Source organism: Eurosta solidaginis, chromosome 5 (genome assembly GCF_040869045.1).
Source record: "Eurosta solidaginis isolate ZX-2024a chromosome 5, ASM4086904v1, whole genome shotgun sequence".
Lineage (NCBI taxonomy): Eukaryota > Metazoa > Arthropoda > Insecta > Diptera > Tephritidae > Eurosta > Eurosta solidaginis.
The window spans coordinates 227554925-227573566 of record NC_090323.1 but is presented as its reverse complement, the minus strand read 5'-3'; the positions used below and the strand labels follow the sequence as shown (position 1 = coordinate 227573566).

At 37.0% G+C, this 18642-nt stretch overlaps 1 protein-coding gene across 1 annotated transcript; it reads right to left on the bottom strand.

The window, feature by feature from the left end:
- Positions 1-1667: 1667 nt before the first annotated feature.
- On the bottom strand, positions 1668-9712 carry LOC137252656 (succinate--CoA ligase [ADP/GDP-forming] subunit alpha, mitochondrial). Its single transcript, XM_067788691.1, has 5 exons — positions 9491-9712; positions 7183-7400; positions 6880-7110; positions 2741-3025; positions 1668-2677 (listed from the first exon to the last, which is right to left on the bottom strand). The coding sequence occupies exons 1-5, from the start codon at positions 9519-9521 to the stop codon at positions 2462-2464; spliced, it is 981 nt and encodes a 326-aa protein (XP_067644792.1). The 5' UTR covers positions 9522-9712; the 3' UTR covers positions 1668-2461.
- Positions 9713-18642: the final 8930 nt, after the last annotated feature.

The following is an 18642-nucleotide window of genomic DNA, read 5'->3' as shown; positions in this document are numbered from 1 at the left end:
GTGTATGCAGCAATGCTTTGTGTAGGTATATTTAAATGTGTTATGAATAAATAAATTAATATATATATGTATATTTAACTTCAAAAAAAGTTACAAATTTCGGAAGATGCAGGAAATTGAAAGAGTACAGACACAAATTGTAAATATGAACTTTTTAATAGTTGATAAATGATAATTTTTGCATGCTAGGTTAGAAGCTTTTAGGCCGTTAAATAAAAGGCAAAAATTAAATTTTCTTTTACCGTCCTACGCGTTTCGACGCTTGTCTGATTCCTAAAATTGCCCACTTATTTTGGACTCGTTTCGAATTCTTAAATTATGAGCGCCGTGAGCATGTTTGAAGGGTAGCTTTGTTTGCGTACTCTATAAACATTCTCTTACAGTTCTGGAGTTCAATATGGGTCCGAAAAATATCAGCTTCAAAAATGCTATCATCCTAGAGCCTTTGATGAAATTATGAACAAAGGAAAGATATTAAATTCAGTAAACTAGGCAGCCCCGGAATAAAAACTTAGAAAATTTTCTGCGGCAATTTATTCTAAATAAATAATTAATTCGGCCACCGTGGTGTGATGGTAGCGTGCTCCGCCTATCACACCGTATGCCCTGGGTTCAACTCCCGGGCAAAGCAACATCAAAATTTTAGAAATAAGATTTTTCAATTAGAAGAAAATTTTTCTAAGCGGGGTCGCCCCTCGGCAGTGTCTGGCAAGCGCTCCGATTGTATTTCTGCCATGAAAAGCTCTCAGTGAAAACTCATCTGCCTTGCAGATGCCGTTCGGAGTCGGCATAAAACATGTAGGTCCCGTCCGGCCAATTTGTAGGGAAAAATCAAGAGGAGCACGACGCAAATTGGAAGAGAAGCTCGGCCTTAGATCTCTTCGGAGGTTATCGCGCCTTACATTTTTTTATTTTAAATAATTAATTCAGCTAATACTTATTTCATTTCTATCTTATCCTCATGGGAGTTTTATCACAACAATTTTCTACCTATGTTTTTCGCTTTTTTTGTCAAAAATTCTTCCTAAAAGCCCGGAATTAGTGTCATTAAAAGACTCATATATGATATCGGAAGGAGACCTGTATAAGACTTATTTAAAGGCAAAATATTAGCATATAGCATTCGCTTCAGGCTCCTAAATGAGTTCATAACGGGTGCAAACGATCCAAAGTTTGGACTCCGTTCAGACTAATTGTTGACTTCGAGTGTTTGCTGGGTTGTTTGTTTAAAATCAAAACAAAATTTTTTTAATTACAAATGGCGTATAAATTTAAATACTGAATATGATTCCAAGCAGCCTCGATTCAAATGATTTTTAAATAGCTTAATGGATAACTACCCACCAATATAGGACAAATTGGGTACTTGTTGGATTGAAATTGTGTGTATGTTTCCCATATTTTCCAAAAGACTATTTTTACCCTTCTTTTGGGTAAATATTTGGGTCTTTACCCATTTTTACCATATATAACCAATTTACCGGGTGTTTACTATTTGGGTATGTACCCCTTTCCCATCTCTATAAATACCCAAAAAAGATACAAAAAAGGAATATTCCGGGTATGTACCCATAAAAATGGTAAATACCAGGTAGAATCCCAACTCTATGCATCCTATTACGAACTTCGACGCAATATTTTCGACAAATTCAAAACTAAATAAAACATTCGATTTCATATTATGTACTTTAATAAGTAATATACACATTGAGTGCATGTACATTTATGTTACTCACTTTAATTTACATCGAGAGGTAAATTGCACCTTATTATTGTATTGTTGTTTACGTGCTGTTAACAGACTATGTTTTTTTATTGGCTCAATTCGAAACTTTTAGCTTAGTAAAATATGGTTTATTTTCGCTACTAGGACCTTCTATGCAACGCTTGCTGCTTAATTTTCTTTTTTTTACTATTTATTAGCTAAACTAAAATATTTAATGGCAAAACATATTTGCAAGAGTGCTTAATTTATGTGTGTAAAGTGCATTGTATATTCTTTACGAGTTGCGAAAAGAAAATGAATCATAGTGAAATTAATGTAGATATAATAATAATCAGCGCTTATAACTTATCTTTTAAGCCCAGAGGCACCTAATCGAAAATAGTATGTTTTGGTGGTATTATTCCGTTATTTTTTTAATATGGTATAATTACTTTTTACTGTGACAATTTTGTTTATGATAACTTTTTATGCTATCTTATGTTTCACTCTTGGCAGTCGTATTTGGAGAAGTTAGGCAATCACACCATCTTTATTTTATCTAAATACATATTAATAGCACATTCCGCATATTTTATACTAATGTATTTACAAATTCTGCCAAGGTTTTCAAATTTAATATTCAACTTTGCACTTATTTGCCTTCATGCACATACTGTCTATACACACATATGCATGTATGTTCGTTGGTTGCCTGCTTGTTATGTATGCTGCTGATGTTTAGGTTTTAATTAAACTCTAGGCTAATTCCAAACGTTTCATTTCTTTAATCAGCTCCTTGCCCATTTGTGCAGGACTTCTGGTAACAATAACACCAGCCTTTTCGAGCGCTTTTATTTTGTCACCTGCACCACCCTTACCACCTGAAATGATGGCCCCAGCATGACCCATACGTCGACCAGGTGGAGCAGATAACCCAGCAATGAACGATACAACTGGTTTCGCTTTCATGCCCTTGAACGAAAAACGAATATGTGTTATATTTCCATAGTGCATTAGAAAAATTGAATATATTACAGTGTTATATTGAGTTAAATATTCAGCAGCTTTTTCTTCAGCAACACCACCAATTTCGCCAATTAATATGATACCTTTAGTTTCAGGATCCTTCAAAAATATTTCAAGACAATCGATGAAATCAGTACCGTTGAACGGATCACCACCAATACCAACACATAAAGTTTGTCCAAGGCCAACTTCTGTTGTCTGATTGACAGCTTCATAAGTGAGTGTACCGGATCGCGAGACAACACCAATTTTACCACGCTTGTGAATATGGCCAGGCATAATACCAATTTTGCACTAAAAAAAACAATTCCATTTAATACAGTTTGGCAAAAATTGGATCAAGTTTATTATATTAAAAAAAAAAAACAATTATTAAAAAAAAATTTCGTATGTACGGGACACGCATGGTTGTACGGAAATTCAGTTTTTAAATTTTAATTTTTTCACATCGTATATGGAAAAATAGCTGCAGTGGTTATCTAAAATTATTGATTATGTGAATTTGCAATCGCTTGCTTATATTATTCGAAATTTACATATTTCAGGATAAACTTAGAATATTTCCAGAAATGAACGTTATTTTTTTTTCAGCTACTTAATATGCAGAAATAAAAAAAATGCTTGGGAAGGAGACTAGTATTGTTGTAGATGTTGTATTAACTATGAAGACATCCCCCTAAGGTTTTGGTATTCGCCATAAGCCAGTGCGCTGAGAGAAGAACACTGGCGCAATATGTCAGGTTTGAGACAATCAAGTTACTGTTAGGAGGTTATAGCACATATCGCTATAGGGCAATAATAGGCCTCGCGAAAGATAACCTAAGAATCCTAACAGCTGATGTATATTGGAACGATTTGTCTTCCCAATATACTGGAAAGCTGCAAAAGTTATTCCAATCCGTAAACAAAATAATGAGTATCGACCAATAGCAATACTCCCTTTCCTCTCTAAGGTCGTTGAACGTATTCTACATGGGCAAATCGTATCATATGTACATGAATACAAGCTCCTGTCAGACAGTCAGTCCGGTTTCAGGTCAAAGCGGAGCTGTACAACGGTACTATTATCTGTGACAGAAGAAATTCGTGAGCGAGTGGATGAAAGTTACATTGCCTTCTTAACACTTCTTGACCACTCTAAAGCTTTTGATTCTGTAGACCACACTCTGCTCTGTAGGAAGCTGGAAAACTTATTTAACTTCTCTGGTCATGCAGTTGCCCTTATAAGATCATATATTGGCGAAAGGACTCAAGCAGTATGTATAGATGGTGATAAGTCTGACTTCCTACATGTCTTAAGAGGCGTCTCTCAATGCCCTATCCTGGGTCCTCTGTTATTTGTTCTGTATATCAATGACTTACCCGATGTCCTTAAGTATTGTAATGTTCATATCAACGCAGTTGTTTACGTGTTGTCCTCGTGATCAAACTAGCTTGTGCATAAGTAACTTAAATCACGATTTGAATCAAATATTTTCATGGGCTACTAGGAATGGCTTATGTATAAACCCGAATAAGTCAAAATGTATTGTTATTCATAGAAGGTCGTTTCGCACTAATGATTTAGAGAATGCAGTGTCCGACAATTCCGTTATAGAATACGTAAATACGGCGAAAAATTTGGTGTAATTTTTAACAAAACATTGACATGGAAAGACCATATTTTTAGAACGGTTGGAAAAGTGTATGGAATGCTTCGTACACTATGGTTAAAACAGTATTTCACGCCTTTGCACATAAGACTACTTCTGGCTAAAGCGTACTTAATACCTACGCTACTCCATGGTTGTGTGATTTACTCAAACTGTGACTATCTGTGCAAGAACAAACTAAATGTTGTTTACAACAACATTGCTAGATATGTTTATGGGTTGAAAAGACTTGAACACGAATCACAACATACTGAAAGGTTGCTAAACATTTCTTTCGAAAATCTTTTAAAAGTCAAAACACTGTCCTTCCTCCATAAATTGAGACACACGAAGGAACCTGACTATCTATATCGTAAGCTTATTTTTCTGCAATCATCAAGATCGGTGCTTCTTCTTAAGCACATTAGATACCGCACGCTAAACTCTGAGCGCCAATTCTTTGTTACTGCAATACGTCTTTGGAACTCCCTACCTACAAGTCTTCGACTCTTAAGTAATGCTCTGCACTTCAAAAAAGACCTAACATCATTTTTTAACGACTCTTTAACTGGATCTCAAATTGTTGTTAAAATGTTCATTTCTAAGTCCTTTTCCTTTCTCTGTGTCTTCTTTCTTTATTTGTTAAATATTATTCGATCTATAACCAGCCAAAGGTTATTATCACTACTGCTGTCTTTTAATATTTATTAATTACTTTTCTTTAGTTTAAGGATTTACATTTACATACATAAATATTTCACTATTATCCGTTATATTTAATTTAATTTGATTAATCTAATTTATTATTATTATAAGTGTTCAATTTTTATAGCTCATGCTATTCATGACTAGCACTGTTAAATAATGTCAAAATTGTTGTGCTAGGAACAAATTTTCAAATAAATACATACATACAACACATTAAGAGGAAACTTAATGTTGTGTATAACAACATTGCTAGATACGTCTATGGGTTGAAAAGACTTGACCACGTCTCTCAACATGCTTACAGGTTGCTAAACATTTCTTTCGATAACCTTATTAAACTTAAAACGCTCACTACGCTACATAAATTAATATATATGAAGGAACCTGACTATCTGTATCGGAGGCTAAATTTTCTCCAGTCGTCTAGATCTGTTCTCCTTATCCACTTCAGACATCGTATGCTAATATCTGATCGCCAGTTCTTCATTAATTCCATACGTCTTTGGAACTCGCTCCCTTCTAGACTTAGGCTTATAAGCAATGCTGTGCTCTTCAATAAAGAATTAACAAGTTTCTATAATAACCTAGACAATTAAAATACTGATTCCTTCTAAGCAAATGTACTCTATCATTCCTTTATTTATCTATTTACTATTTATTAAATATATTATTTGTTGTAACCTTTTTTTAGCCATAGTCATTAGCTTTAAGTTTCAAGATTAGATTGTTCCTATTTTATGCCTTTTACCGACTAGCACTGTAAAATAATTTTTGTCAAATTGTTGTGCTGGGATGAATTGCCTAATAAATACAAATACAAATACATACATACAAAATAAGTCAATCCTAACATCTATTCTTACAGAACATTCTAGACTGAACAGCCACATGCAGAAACTGGGCATACTATCGGATAACACATGCCGATTTTGTGATCGATCAGCGGAGACGGCGGACCATATCCTCCTGGAATGTGACACAATCTCAAGACGCAGGGCTAACTTTATGGGCTCACCATGGCTAAAGCATTCCTACATTCAATCCCTCAAGCCAAGAGAACTGCTAGGGTTCATCAAGGAAGTCGGCTTGAATGAGGTGCTGTGAAGGAGATGATGGCACAATAGACCGATGGTCCCAGTGCTATCCTCAATAAATTATCTATCCATCTACGTTCCGATAACAAGAGCCGCCCGACCATCTCGGGAACAGTTAATATGACCATATTAAACCTTCTAGGCATTGAATATTACTAATTATAGAAATGCTAAAATCTGCTAAAATTTACTATTTCCCATGGAATGCTCTATATCCATTTAACTTTCCACGAATTGAATCAGTAATGAAAAGTGCAAAATTTACTAAAATTTTAACTGGCTATGGGTAATAAGGTGTTGATGTGCTCTCTTAACGCAATGTAATGACAATGGCAACAAAGCGAAAATGAGAAAAATTGACGCCGGTGCTTATTGACGGCGTAAAAATCTATTTGAGGCAGCAATTCAGGTTAATCTTAAGTGCGCCAATTTCTAGTAATAATTGATGCGGTTTTATATCAGCTTGTAAATCTATCATTGTGTGTGTGATTTACACTGAAAATAATTTATTAATTTCTCCCTTTCAAATGCAATTCTATGCAATATGTATTTTGCCCTCCAAAAGCTAATTAAAAAATCAATTGTTATCTACATGAACTTCGAACTTTTTGGCGTTTGCATTCTTCAGTTGATTATCGACAAAAGCATGACAAATTATCACTAACAAATTCATAAACGTTGTTTATATATTTAATATGGTAGGCAATTTACTTACCCTTTCTGGTGCGATGATTCCTGGACAATTGGGCCCGACTAGACGCGATTTATTTTGCCTTAAGAGCGCGTGCTTAACGCGAACCATATCATGTTGTGGCACACCTTCGGTGATGCAAACAATCAAAGGAATTTCTGCTTCTAATGCTTCAAGGATAGCAGCAGCCGCTCCCGGGGGCGGCACATATATAACAGTTGCATGCGGATCAGTTGCCTTTTTTGCTTCGGCTACCTATTGAATTTTAATTCACATTACATTATCTACTATTGCAATTTTGAATCAATACAAATCAATATAAATTACCGTGGCAAATACTGGCAAACCAAGATGCGTAGTACCACCCTTTTTTGGGGAAATACCTCCAACCAGTTTGGTACCGTATTCCAAAGCTTGTTGGCTGTGGAAAGTACCTTGTTTGCCGGTAAATCCTTGGCAAATAACACGTGAGTCTGCATTTAATTGTAGGTTTCCTCTTGTTTTCGCATATTCTGAGCTGAAGCGCACACCAGCAGAGATGCTATCTGTTAGAATAATATGACAGCAACATGAAAATTTTAGAAATAAGGTTTTTCAATAAGAAGAAAATTTTTTCATGGACCTTGGGGGTGGGGAGGGAGGGATGGCCTGAAGGTTTAATGTGGCCATATAAATCGTTCCCGAGATGGTCGGGCTAGCACCTTAATGGTGTTGTGTTACCGGAGCGTACCGGATCTATATCCGGCAAATGACCATATCGATAACACTCCCCAAAGCCTTCGGGGAGCAACCTTATCGCTACAACAAAAACAACAACAACAACAAAGTGGGTTTTGGGTTACATTGACTACATAACTTTGAATGGAAATATTTGAATGAAGAGCTGATACGACATCCACATAGTGTAGCAAATTAAAACCGAGCTAGGGCTGTTAATCCATGTTATGCCAATTTATAATAATTTGATTGAGTTGTTTCCGTTTGTGGTTTTTTCGATGACCAAGATAGCTTAAACGATTTGACAAAAATTTATTTATTTTGAGGAAAGCAATCGGGGGCCTAACGCATCGACGAGGATGTTATTCATCTTAGCATTTTGCTGTCTAACGCCTTTGGGATGCAGCAATCGGTGGCTGTCGTGTATTTGTCTTGGAGTTGTGGTTCGGTGGATAGCATTGTTGTAGAGGCTACTATCATGGGTGAAAGTGTAGAACAGGGGTCGACTGCTAATACGCGGCCAAAATATCGAAAGATGTGTCAAAAGATGCATACTGAGCTCGACAATAATCCGAAGGCGGAAAAAAATATATCTCTGTCGGGAGATATTTGCAACAATTTTCATGTGGTTATTGTAATGTTGTTGTTCACTGAAAAAAATGTTGTGTACAAAGGGATTTTGCACGAATTTAATTTTTATCCCACCTCATTGGTGGAGCGGCCAGTGTTATTTGTTATAAACGCGGAAGGCCGCCAACGCAGAAGGGTGTTCTGCGTAAAAATACTATGGATCCCACCCCCGGTGTCAGAAGGACCCGGGGTGATTTTTCGTTAATATCTTTTGAAGCAGTTAAACATTTTGGTAATTCTATACGACAGCATGACACTGCTAATACGCGTCCAAAAATATCGAAAGAGGTGTCAAAAGACGCGTATTAATCCGAAACCGGAAAATAAAAATTTTATCTCTGTCCGGAGATATTTGCAGTTGAAGTTGGCGATTTTCATGTGGTTGTTGTAATTTGTACCCACAAAAAAAATTGTGAACGCAGGACATCACCGTGGCGGTAGCCACGGTTATACCACACACCCGGACTTGGCATGGCGTTGCCCAGGGTTACTTTATATAAGCGCGGCCAAAGGCCGCCAACGCAGAAAGGTGTTCTGCGCAAAAATACAAGGATTTCACCACCGGTCTCGGAGGGACCCGCAGGTCTTTTTTCGGTGTTTCGTTAATATCTTTTGAACGAGTTAAAATTTTTATTTTCCGGTTTCGGATTATTAATACTGATGTCAAGGCGCGTCGTTTGTAACCTCTCTCGATATTTTTGGACGCGTATTAGCAGTGTCATGCTGTCGTATAGAATTACCAACATTTTCCTTTCGACTTCGGATTATTATCGAGGTCAATACGCGTCCTTTGGCTCCTCTTTCGACATTTTTAGACACGTATTAGCAGTCGACCCCTGTTCTAGACTATTACCCTAGCATGTTATTGTTACAGAAACATTGCTTCGCCCATAACGACCATTCAATCATTACCGTGCTCTGGTCTTCTCCTGCCAGCTGTTCTATTATCTGTATAATACAACTGATCGTTTCGCTCCCATAACTGTCGCATTTAAGCACTCTATTCCTTAGAACACCACACCATCCATGTAATAACTACACAACACTATTAAGTTTTCCATTTATGCAGTCACTTCAAAGTTCATTAACATAAATCTCATGGTCCACTCATGGTCACATGCAAACCCATTTAACACTTGAAGAACATATACTCCTTAGTAGTATAATAGCAATTATTGCGCACATACAGCTAAATACCCATACGTTCCTTTGATTCCCATCTTTTATTCCCAGTTATATAATTTTTCACAGCACTAGAACCTCTTGCAGGTAATTTTTGTTAGCTTACCTCGAAGTTTTAAAAGTGATTTCGATGCCATTATTAACTTGTTGTTTTTCTATAAAAAAGGGGCCTCCTAAAATCTATAGAAAAGTTAAAATTAATGAAGTTGCAGCAGTGTAATCTAATTAACTTTTTTTTCGTTCGTTTGTATGTGCGGAATATTTGGCACTGACCGCAGCAAAAGTAGAAACGCAAAACATATTTCGGCCATGGCAGAACGATACAAGCTGCATGACATAACGACAAACATAAATAAAAATTTCATGTACTTTGTTTTTGTAAATTCGATGGACCAATGCCAAAATCGTACTGCGACGGAAGTTGATGTATCAAATCAAATAAAAAAATTAATAATTGGCTGTCCCATGCTGCCACCTTGTATCGTTGCGCCATGCCGCTAAGTTAAGCTGGAGACATTGGTGCTTTATCGGTAACCTTATAACAGCTGATTCGACCAATCTTATGAGAATCAATGCAATCGATTATTGGTGCCGCTAAGGTCGGAACCGTATCGTAGCCAACCAATTGGATTTTGGTTTACCGTCGTAACGATAAACAGCTGATTACGTTAGGGATACGGATACAGCGATACGACATACGGCACCAATGACTCCAGCTTTAAGCTTCCGTTTGTAAATTATTGGGCTCTTTTAGCGAAGACAACTGTTGATCAAGGGTTGAGTCTGACATTCTGAACGCAGCGTTGAACATTTTTGGACCTCCACAGTTTGAGTTTTACGTCAAATTACTGAGAAAAAATTTATTCCGCTACGTTCGCTCAACGTGGTTATTCGGCTGCATTACAGTTCTTCGAGATTTTTAAGTACTGATTATGAATACAATTTTTTCATTTTACTATGTAAGTGAAGTGTGGAAAATAGTTTATGCTATCTCCGGGCAGAGTTGAAATTTATTATTATTATTAACTCCGACTTCGATTTATTGTTGTCGATTCGCGTCTTTTAACACCTCTCCCAAGGTTTTGAGGAGTGTTATCGATCTTCATGGTCATTTGCCGGATACAGATCCGGTACGTTCCACACCATTAAGGTACTAGCCCGACCATCTTGGGAACAATTTAGTATGACCACATTAAATCTTCTAGGACATCCCTCCCCTACCCATGGAACTTGGGGTTGCCATAGCCTCGGCTGCTAAAGAAACAGGATTGGAAACGGGTAGGTAAGGATGACGATTGCGTTTGAGAAGCTATATATTGCGCTGCCTATTGTTGGTGGTTAACCAAATATTAAAAATTGTTATTTTTTTAATATTACTATTGTAAAATAATATCAATCTGGCATCATTCATTGTATTTCTTCTTTATTATCTATTCTTATATACACATTAATAAAGTCAGTCGCTATCATTGTAAATTTTACCAAGTAGCGCAACTAACAGCTGATCGGTGAAAATTCGCACATTCACACGCACAGTTCTCGACTCAGTTTCAAAAACAAACTTTAGATTATTTAACTCAAATTTTAAAGTGAGATAATCATCACGAATTTATGTATATGGAATATATAAGGCGTTTTTGTTGTTATTAAAACAATAGTTTTTTTATATTAAAGCTTTTATCAGTTTTTTTTTTTAACTTTGAAAAAACTCCGAACACCATTCCTTCATTATATGACATTCGACTGCCTAGTCCACTGCCTTCCACTCTATTCGCAACATAACCTCTACTTAAGCTGCCAAACTATATAGTAAACAATGGTCGCTATTCTACTTTGTAACCACGCGTACGTAATTTACTCTGTTCAACAGGTTATGGGCTTATTTGCTTCGAAATAAATTGAAAATGGCGGCTTTCGAAAAGCTTCGTGGACGTGAAAATTTTGAAGTGTGGAAAAGGCACGCAAAATCGTATCTGGTGCTGAAGAGCTGCTGGAGCATAACACAACATGCTGTAAAAGAGGAAAAATAACGAAGTGTCGATGAGCGAGCATTGGCGGAAATTACGCTTGTGGTTGAGCCATGTAATTTCGTTCATATCGCAAGTGCCACAAGTGCAAAAGAGGCCTGGGACTCCCTCATGTCGGCGTATGAAGACAGCGGTCTTACACGCAAAGTTCATTTGCTACGAAAACTAGTACAGCTGAAGTTGGAACATTTCCCTTCAATGCAGGAGTATATCAACGAAATGGTAATGACGTCACTAAAGGTGAAGGGTGCCGGTTTGAACATTGATGATGAGGTTATTGCGTCATTAATGCTTGCCGGTTTGCCAAACGAGTATCAAGCGCTAGTTATGGCAGTGGAAAATTCCAAAAGCAAATTAACGGTCGACAATATAAAAGGTTTGTTGTTACAAGATACAAAGTTCGACAGCAAGAGCGAGTACGCTGATAATGGACTATACACAAAAAATTCCAAACCAAAGCAGAACAACAAAAATTTCAATAAGAGACATTTTCGTTGTTACGGCTGGGGTCAAGAGGGGCATTTGAGGAGAAATTGTACAAAAAACTCTAAAAAAGCGGCAGAAGGTATTGAACAGAAAAAGACCACAACATCTTCAAATTCGTTGATGGCAAGTTGTCTATATTCATATTCCCAAAATGTATGGTACATTGATTCGGGTGCCACTTCGCATATGACCAATGATCGTCGATTATTAATGGATGAAAAACCTTCACAAAACAAAGATGTAATTTTGGCAAACAAAGAAAGAATACCAATAGAAAGCGTAGGTAACGTTAACATTGTCATGAACAAAACAAACAAGGAACAAATGACAACCATAAAAAATATTGAATATGTGCCAAACCTTTGTGCAAATTTATTGTCTGTTCGTGAAATGACAATGAAAGGAAAAAAGGTGGTGTTTCAAGGCGACGATTGCAAAATTTATGACGATGCTGGAAAATTAATTGCAACAGCATACGTTGAAAACAATTTATATCGTTTGGATTGTAAACCAGAGCCTATTATTAAGGCAATGACTGCGATTGATAATTTTCAACTTTGGCATCGCAGATTTGGACATATCTGCAATAAAGGTTTAAACAGTGTAAAAAATTATTCTGGTGATGTTTATTACAGTACTCCAGATGATGGCAAGTGCATTGTGTGTGCGAAAGGCAAGCAAACTCGAACAATAAGCAGAGAGAGTGGCATGCGTGCAAATAATCTATTAGATTTAGTCAACTCAGATGTGTTAGGTCCAATTAGCACAAGCTCATTCAGCGGTGCTAGGTATTTGTTGGTATTTGTCGATGACTTCTCTAGAAAAGTATTTGCATTGCCAATGATTAGAAAATCAGACGTTCAAAGAATTTAAATGTTTAGTTGAAAATCAGTGCGGTCGCAGCATTAAAATCCTGCGAACGGATAATGGCACTGAATACTGCAATGACCAAGTTTTAAAATTTGTTCAAAAATGTGGAATTATACACCAAAAAACAGCTCCATATACGCCCGAGCAAAATGGGGTGGCTGAGAGAATCAATAGAACGATCATGAAGCGCGTAAGGTGTATGTTATTCGATTCCGGTCTTGATAATATTTTTTGGGCTGAAGCTGCAAACACAGCTGCATACTTGATAAATCGCGTTCCTTGCAGAGGAAATAGTATGAGTCCTGAAGAAATTTGGTCTGGCGTCAAGCCAAATTTAAAAATGTTACGTATTTTTGGGTGCATTGCAATGGTGCACATACCGAAGCAAAAGAGAACGAAACTGGATGCCAAATCGGACGAATGTATATTTGTGGGATATAGCGATGAATCAAAGGCATATCGTTTGTACAGGAAATCTGATCACAAATTCCTTATAAGCCGTGACGTTAGTTTCTCCGAAATGTCAAATGCAAAAAATGATCGCGTTTCACATCAATTTGTTGCAATTCAGAGGAAAAAGTTGAGCTGGAATTGCCAAATGTAAGTGAATCTGGTAGTGTCTCCGAAAACGAGTACGATACTGCAGACGATAGTTCTTCAGATGAGCAGAATGAAATGAAAGAGGTTGATGTTCGTCGATCTAAGATTATTGCTGATAAAGTAAACAAGCAATCCGTATTTTGTACCAATATATATGAGACTGATGATCCTGTTAGCTTTGAGAATGTCGCTAAAAGTGCGGAAGGTGATGCTTGGTCAGACGCAATGACGGCTGAGATGGATTCACATAAATTAAACAAAACATGGTTTCTCACTGATCTTCCCGCACATAAAAAAGCCATAGATTCTAAGTGGGTATTTAAAACAAAACGCAACGCTGATGGCGAAATCGTACGTCATAAGGCTAGGCTGGTAGTCAAGGGATGTTCGCAAAATCAGGGAATCGACTATACTGAAACGTTCGCACCTGTTGTCAGGTATAATTCGATACGATTCTTATTTGCTTTGGCTGCAAAGCATGATATGGATGTATACCAACTCGATGCAGTGACTGCTTTGCTGAATGCAGGAGGAGGTATACATGAAGCAGCCTGAAGATTTTGACGATGGCACGGGCAGAGTATGCCGGTTGGTGAAATCATTTTACGGCCTTAAGCAGGCGAGTCGAATATGGAACAAAAAACTCAATGCAGCCTTGGTCGATCTTGGTCTTGTACGCAGCGACGTCGATCAGTGCATTTATTACCATGTAAACAATGAACGCATGGTGTATGTAGCTATTTACGTTGATGACGTCTTGGTATTTTCAAACGATAAACAAATTGCTAAACGTATCAAAATGGAACTCTCTTCGAAATTCAAAATGGTAGATATGGGTGTGGCGCACTCAGTTCTGGGCATGCGTATTCAGCGTAATGAGATAAAAAAAACGTTTAAAATAGATCAGTCTGAGTATATTTCTAGAGTTCTTAAACGTTTTGGAATGGATGACTGCAATCCCGTATCTACGCCGCTTGACTTATCGCAAAAGTTGACCGCAGATATGTGCCCACAAACTTATGAAGCTAAACAAGAAATGAAAAAGGTTCCGTACATGGAGGCGATTGGATGTTTACTCTTTGCGGCACAAAATACACGGCCTGATATTAGTTATGCAGTTAATTTGTTGAGTCGATTTTCCCAAAATCCTGGAAAGGCTCATTGGCAAGCCATTAAACGTGTTCTGAGATACTTGAAAGGAACAATAGAAAAGGGTATCGTTTATGCGAAAAGTGGTGAGGCTCTCACAGGTTTCTGCGACGCCGACTGGGCTGCAGATGTTGACAAAAGGCGATCGACATCTGGTTACGTCTTCACAATGCAGGGCGGAGCTATAACTTGGGACAGTCATCGTCAACGTACAGTTGCCTTATCTTCGACAGAAGCGGAACTGATGTCCATTGTAAGTGCTTTACAAGAAATGATTTGGTTAAGGCGTTTAAAGGCGGAATTGATTCCTGACTGTAATGAAATAACTACGTTGCACTGTGACAATAAAAGCGCCATAAGCATTGTACGTAACAATAATTTTTCACCACGTACAAAGCATGTTGACATCAAGTTGAAGTATACGCGCGAAAAGCTTGAAGATGGGTCAATAAAATTAGAATACATTTCAACATCGGAGATGCTAGCTGACGCTTTAACAAAAGGTGTTCCAGCTTCAAAGTACCAACTCATTAATGACAAGCTGGGCTTAACCTAATTATTGAAATGCATAAAATTAATTTTTGTAATTACTGCCAGATATGCTATTAACGTGGAGTATTGTAAAATAATATCAATCTGGCATCACTCATTGTATTTCTTCTTTATTATCTATTCTTATATACACATTAATAAAGTCAGTCGCTATTATACTTTGTAACCACGCGTTCGTAATTTACTCTGTTCAACAATTACATATTTTATTTAATTTCAGTTTAAAATATTAATAATCAAAAATTTTAATTTTAAGTCATTCAAAAATTTTCTTGTAAAAAGAAAGCTCAATTAAAACATTGTTTAAAAATCAAAACAAGACGGTGCACCACTTAATTTTTATCAAAAATTTTCAAAGGTGGAATAAAAAGATGCATCTCGACCTCCGTCTTTAGAATCCGAAAGGGAAAGTTTAAGTTTTTATTTCTGTCAAAAGATATAAGCAAAAAATCGGATCAAATTTTCATCTGGTTGTAGTTTTTTTGCCAGATTTGTTGTACACACACACACAATAATGCAGAAAGGTGTTCTGCGCGCATTTATTTTGATCCCCAAACCGGTGTCGGACCAACCCAGGATTATTATTTCTTTAAATGGTGGCCCAAGGCCGCCAACGTAGAATGGTGTTCTGTGCAAAAAAAAAAAATGGATCGGGCCCCTTTTTTGGGACCCTCTCGGGGTAATTTTACGGTTTTGTGAATAACTTTCGACAGAAATAAAATTTTTGATTTCCGCTTTCGGATTCTTAAAACGGAGGTCGAGACGCATCTATTGATACCACCTTTGAAAAATATACGGATTAAAAAAGGATTTTGGATAAAAATTAGGTGGTGCACCGTGTTGTAAAACGTTACCTTTTGATATAATAAATTTGTATACCTTAAACCTCAAACAAATTTTTAAAATATAAATTTGTTTTGATATACTGACAACCCCTTGAAACGGTTGCGCTACACAACACCTTGAATAATATGGTATTTTAATCGCCTCTTATGACAGGCATACCTACCGCAGTACAATCTAAGGGTGCGTATTATGTATATGTATGTATATTTATATGTATATGTATGTATGTATATGTATATGTTTATTAAGTCTATGATCGAAAAGAATCTTACAGACTAGATACAAATGAATAGAAAGATATAAAAACTATATAGTCAAACTTATATATGTAATTACCGTGTAAATAATAAAAAAAGAAAAAAGATAACATTGAGTTAAATAAATAATAAAAATAAATTACAGGCACAAATCCAGAGAAGACTTGAACGTACTTCTCGACAAAGAGAAATCAAGAAAGAAACTCCCTGAGTCTCTATTAAATTCGGTAAGTGCGCGGAAAATCGGGTCAAACATGCAATAGTTAGCTCTACCGACACGCAAGTAAAAGGGCAAGAAAGTACGAAAACACCAGAAGAGCTGAACAATCCAAAGAGCCAGTGATGAGATCATAAACAAACATTAGTAGATGCGCAGCTCTCCGGATTTCAAGAGACTGGAGATTGATAAGTATGCATCGCGAGTAATAGGATGGGATCGTGAAAGTTAATAGAAATTAAGCAAAATCTACTGACTTTTCTTTGAACCCTCTCTATTCTGGCAGAGTGGCCGCTATAGATAGGATTCCAGACAACTGAGGCGTATTTTAATTTTGAGCGAACTAAAGAGATAAAAAGTGCCTTCCTGGTATAGGGATCCTTAAAGGCTTTTGCATATCTGCGAAGGAAGGCAAGGTTTCTGTAAGCCCTCAGAAGGACATAACAGATATGACTAACGAAGGAGAAAGAGGTGTCGAAGACAACACCTAGATCAATAAATTCTTTGACAGAAGCCAGTGGAACACCTGAAATACCATAGGGCGTGGTATGCAGGGTAGACGACTTAGAAAAAGACATTTGCAAGCATTTTTTGACAGTTAAGTAGAGACTATTGGCATTACACCAAGCAAAAAGATTATTTAGATCATTTTGTAGGAGCACTGCATCTGACGGGCCATTAATTTTACGAAAAATCTTAAGATCGTCTGCATATAAAAGGAAATCAGACGAATTAAAGCAGGAACCAATGTCATTAATAAAGAGCACAAATAAAAGAGAACCAAGAATGCTACCCTGAGGTACCCCGGATGTTGTCAAGAAAGGTTGGGACTTACAGTCTTCAATTTCGACGCACAAGGACCTATTCGACAAATAAGATTTTAACCATGATAGGAAAGCAGAGTGAATTCCAATGCATTCCAGTTTAAATAATAAGATTTTATGAGAAACTTTATCGAAAGCCTTCGTTAAATCTGTGTATACAGTATCTACCTGGCAACCGTCCTGAAATGCAGAGATGCAGAAATCAGAAAACGACACTAGGTTCGTAACAGTCGAGCGGTCAGCCACAAACCCATGTTGGCACGGATCAATGACGCTTTTGATGACAAAAGTTAGGTTCTCTTTTATAATTTTTTTCAGGTAATTTATGAAGCCTGTGCCCAAAACGAGGCACTATACTTTGAAATGTTTCAGTCAAATTCGATAAGAAAATATCATAACAAACACTGACGTCATTAGAGGGAAATATGTTTTCCCAGTTAATTTCAAATAATACATTGTTCAGCTCGCCGAAATCAGTAGATCGAAAGTTGAAAGAGGAATTATCTAAAGCAGGTGACTTAGGGATAGCATCAAAGTTATGTAGATGAATAGCTATCGGTATATGATGTCTATCAGGTAGACATACAGGAAAAGTACTCTCAGAGAGTTGATATATTAAATTCTCGTCGACGAATATAAGATCAAGTACCCTCGAGAGAGTATTAAATAAGTTATTGATTTGAATCAGATTACAACTTAAGGTATTATCTATAAGGCTAATTTCATTAGAACGCGTGATATTGGTAGGTGTCAAAATTCCATTATTTTGAAAATCTGCCCATACAATATCTGGTAGATTGAAGTCTCCAAGTAAACAAAAGTTGGCATCAGTATGAGTTTCGCATAAATTAACGATGTTCTCCACATGAGCATTATATAAGCCATTACCACTATTGGGCGGTATATACGAGCAACAAATGGACGTAGAGCCAGACGAACTGGAAACACAGACTGATCGAGCAACGTATCCTGATTATGTAGTTGAAACTTTAATGAATGCAGGCTTCTGTTAACTGCAATTAGGACACCACCACCTTTCTTTTGACCGCTGTTCGCGAAGTCTCTGTCTTTACGGAAAGCTAGGAATTACTTAGGGTCAAAGACTCTTCATCAAAGAAGTCTTCGATGAGCCACGTTTCAACGATGACGTATACGTCGTAGTCCAAACGAGAAATAGATAAAAGAAAGTCTTTAGATTTGATGCGCATGCCTCCAACATTTTGAAAGTAGACTCTGAGAGATGCACCCGAGACGAAGTTTAGGATGTCATAAGTGTTGCAATACATAGCACTAGGTAACCCTACGACACTATTTGGTTTCCTCCGTTTTTTGGAAAATAACGAAAAGGCTTTACAGTGACGTTAGAAGGCCACAAAGCAGCGTCGAATAGCTTATTATAATCAGCTGATAGCACGCGCACTTTAAAAGAA

What these genes read in the sequence shown, in the direction of transcription:
- LOC137252656 (XM_067788691.1), bottom strand. Translation starts at nt 9,521, where the DNA reads ATGGCATCGAAATCACTTTTAAAACTTCGAG. An exon ending in ATCACTTTTAAAACTTCGAG is followed by an intron (nt 7,401 to 9,490) that starts GTAAGCTAACAA and finishes TTATTCTAACAG; the next exon opens with ATAGCATCTCTGCTGGTGTG. An exon ending in GAATCATCGCACCAGAAAGG is followed by an intron (nt 3,026 to 6,879) that starts GTAAGTAAATTG and finishes TGTTTTTTTTAG; the next exon opens with TGCAAAATTGGTATTATGCC.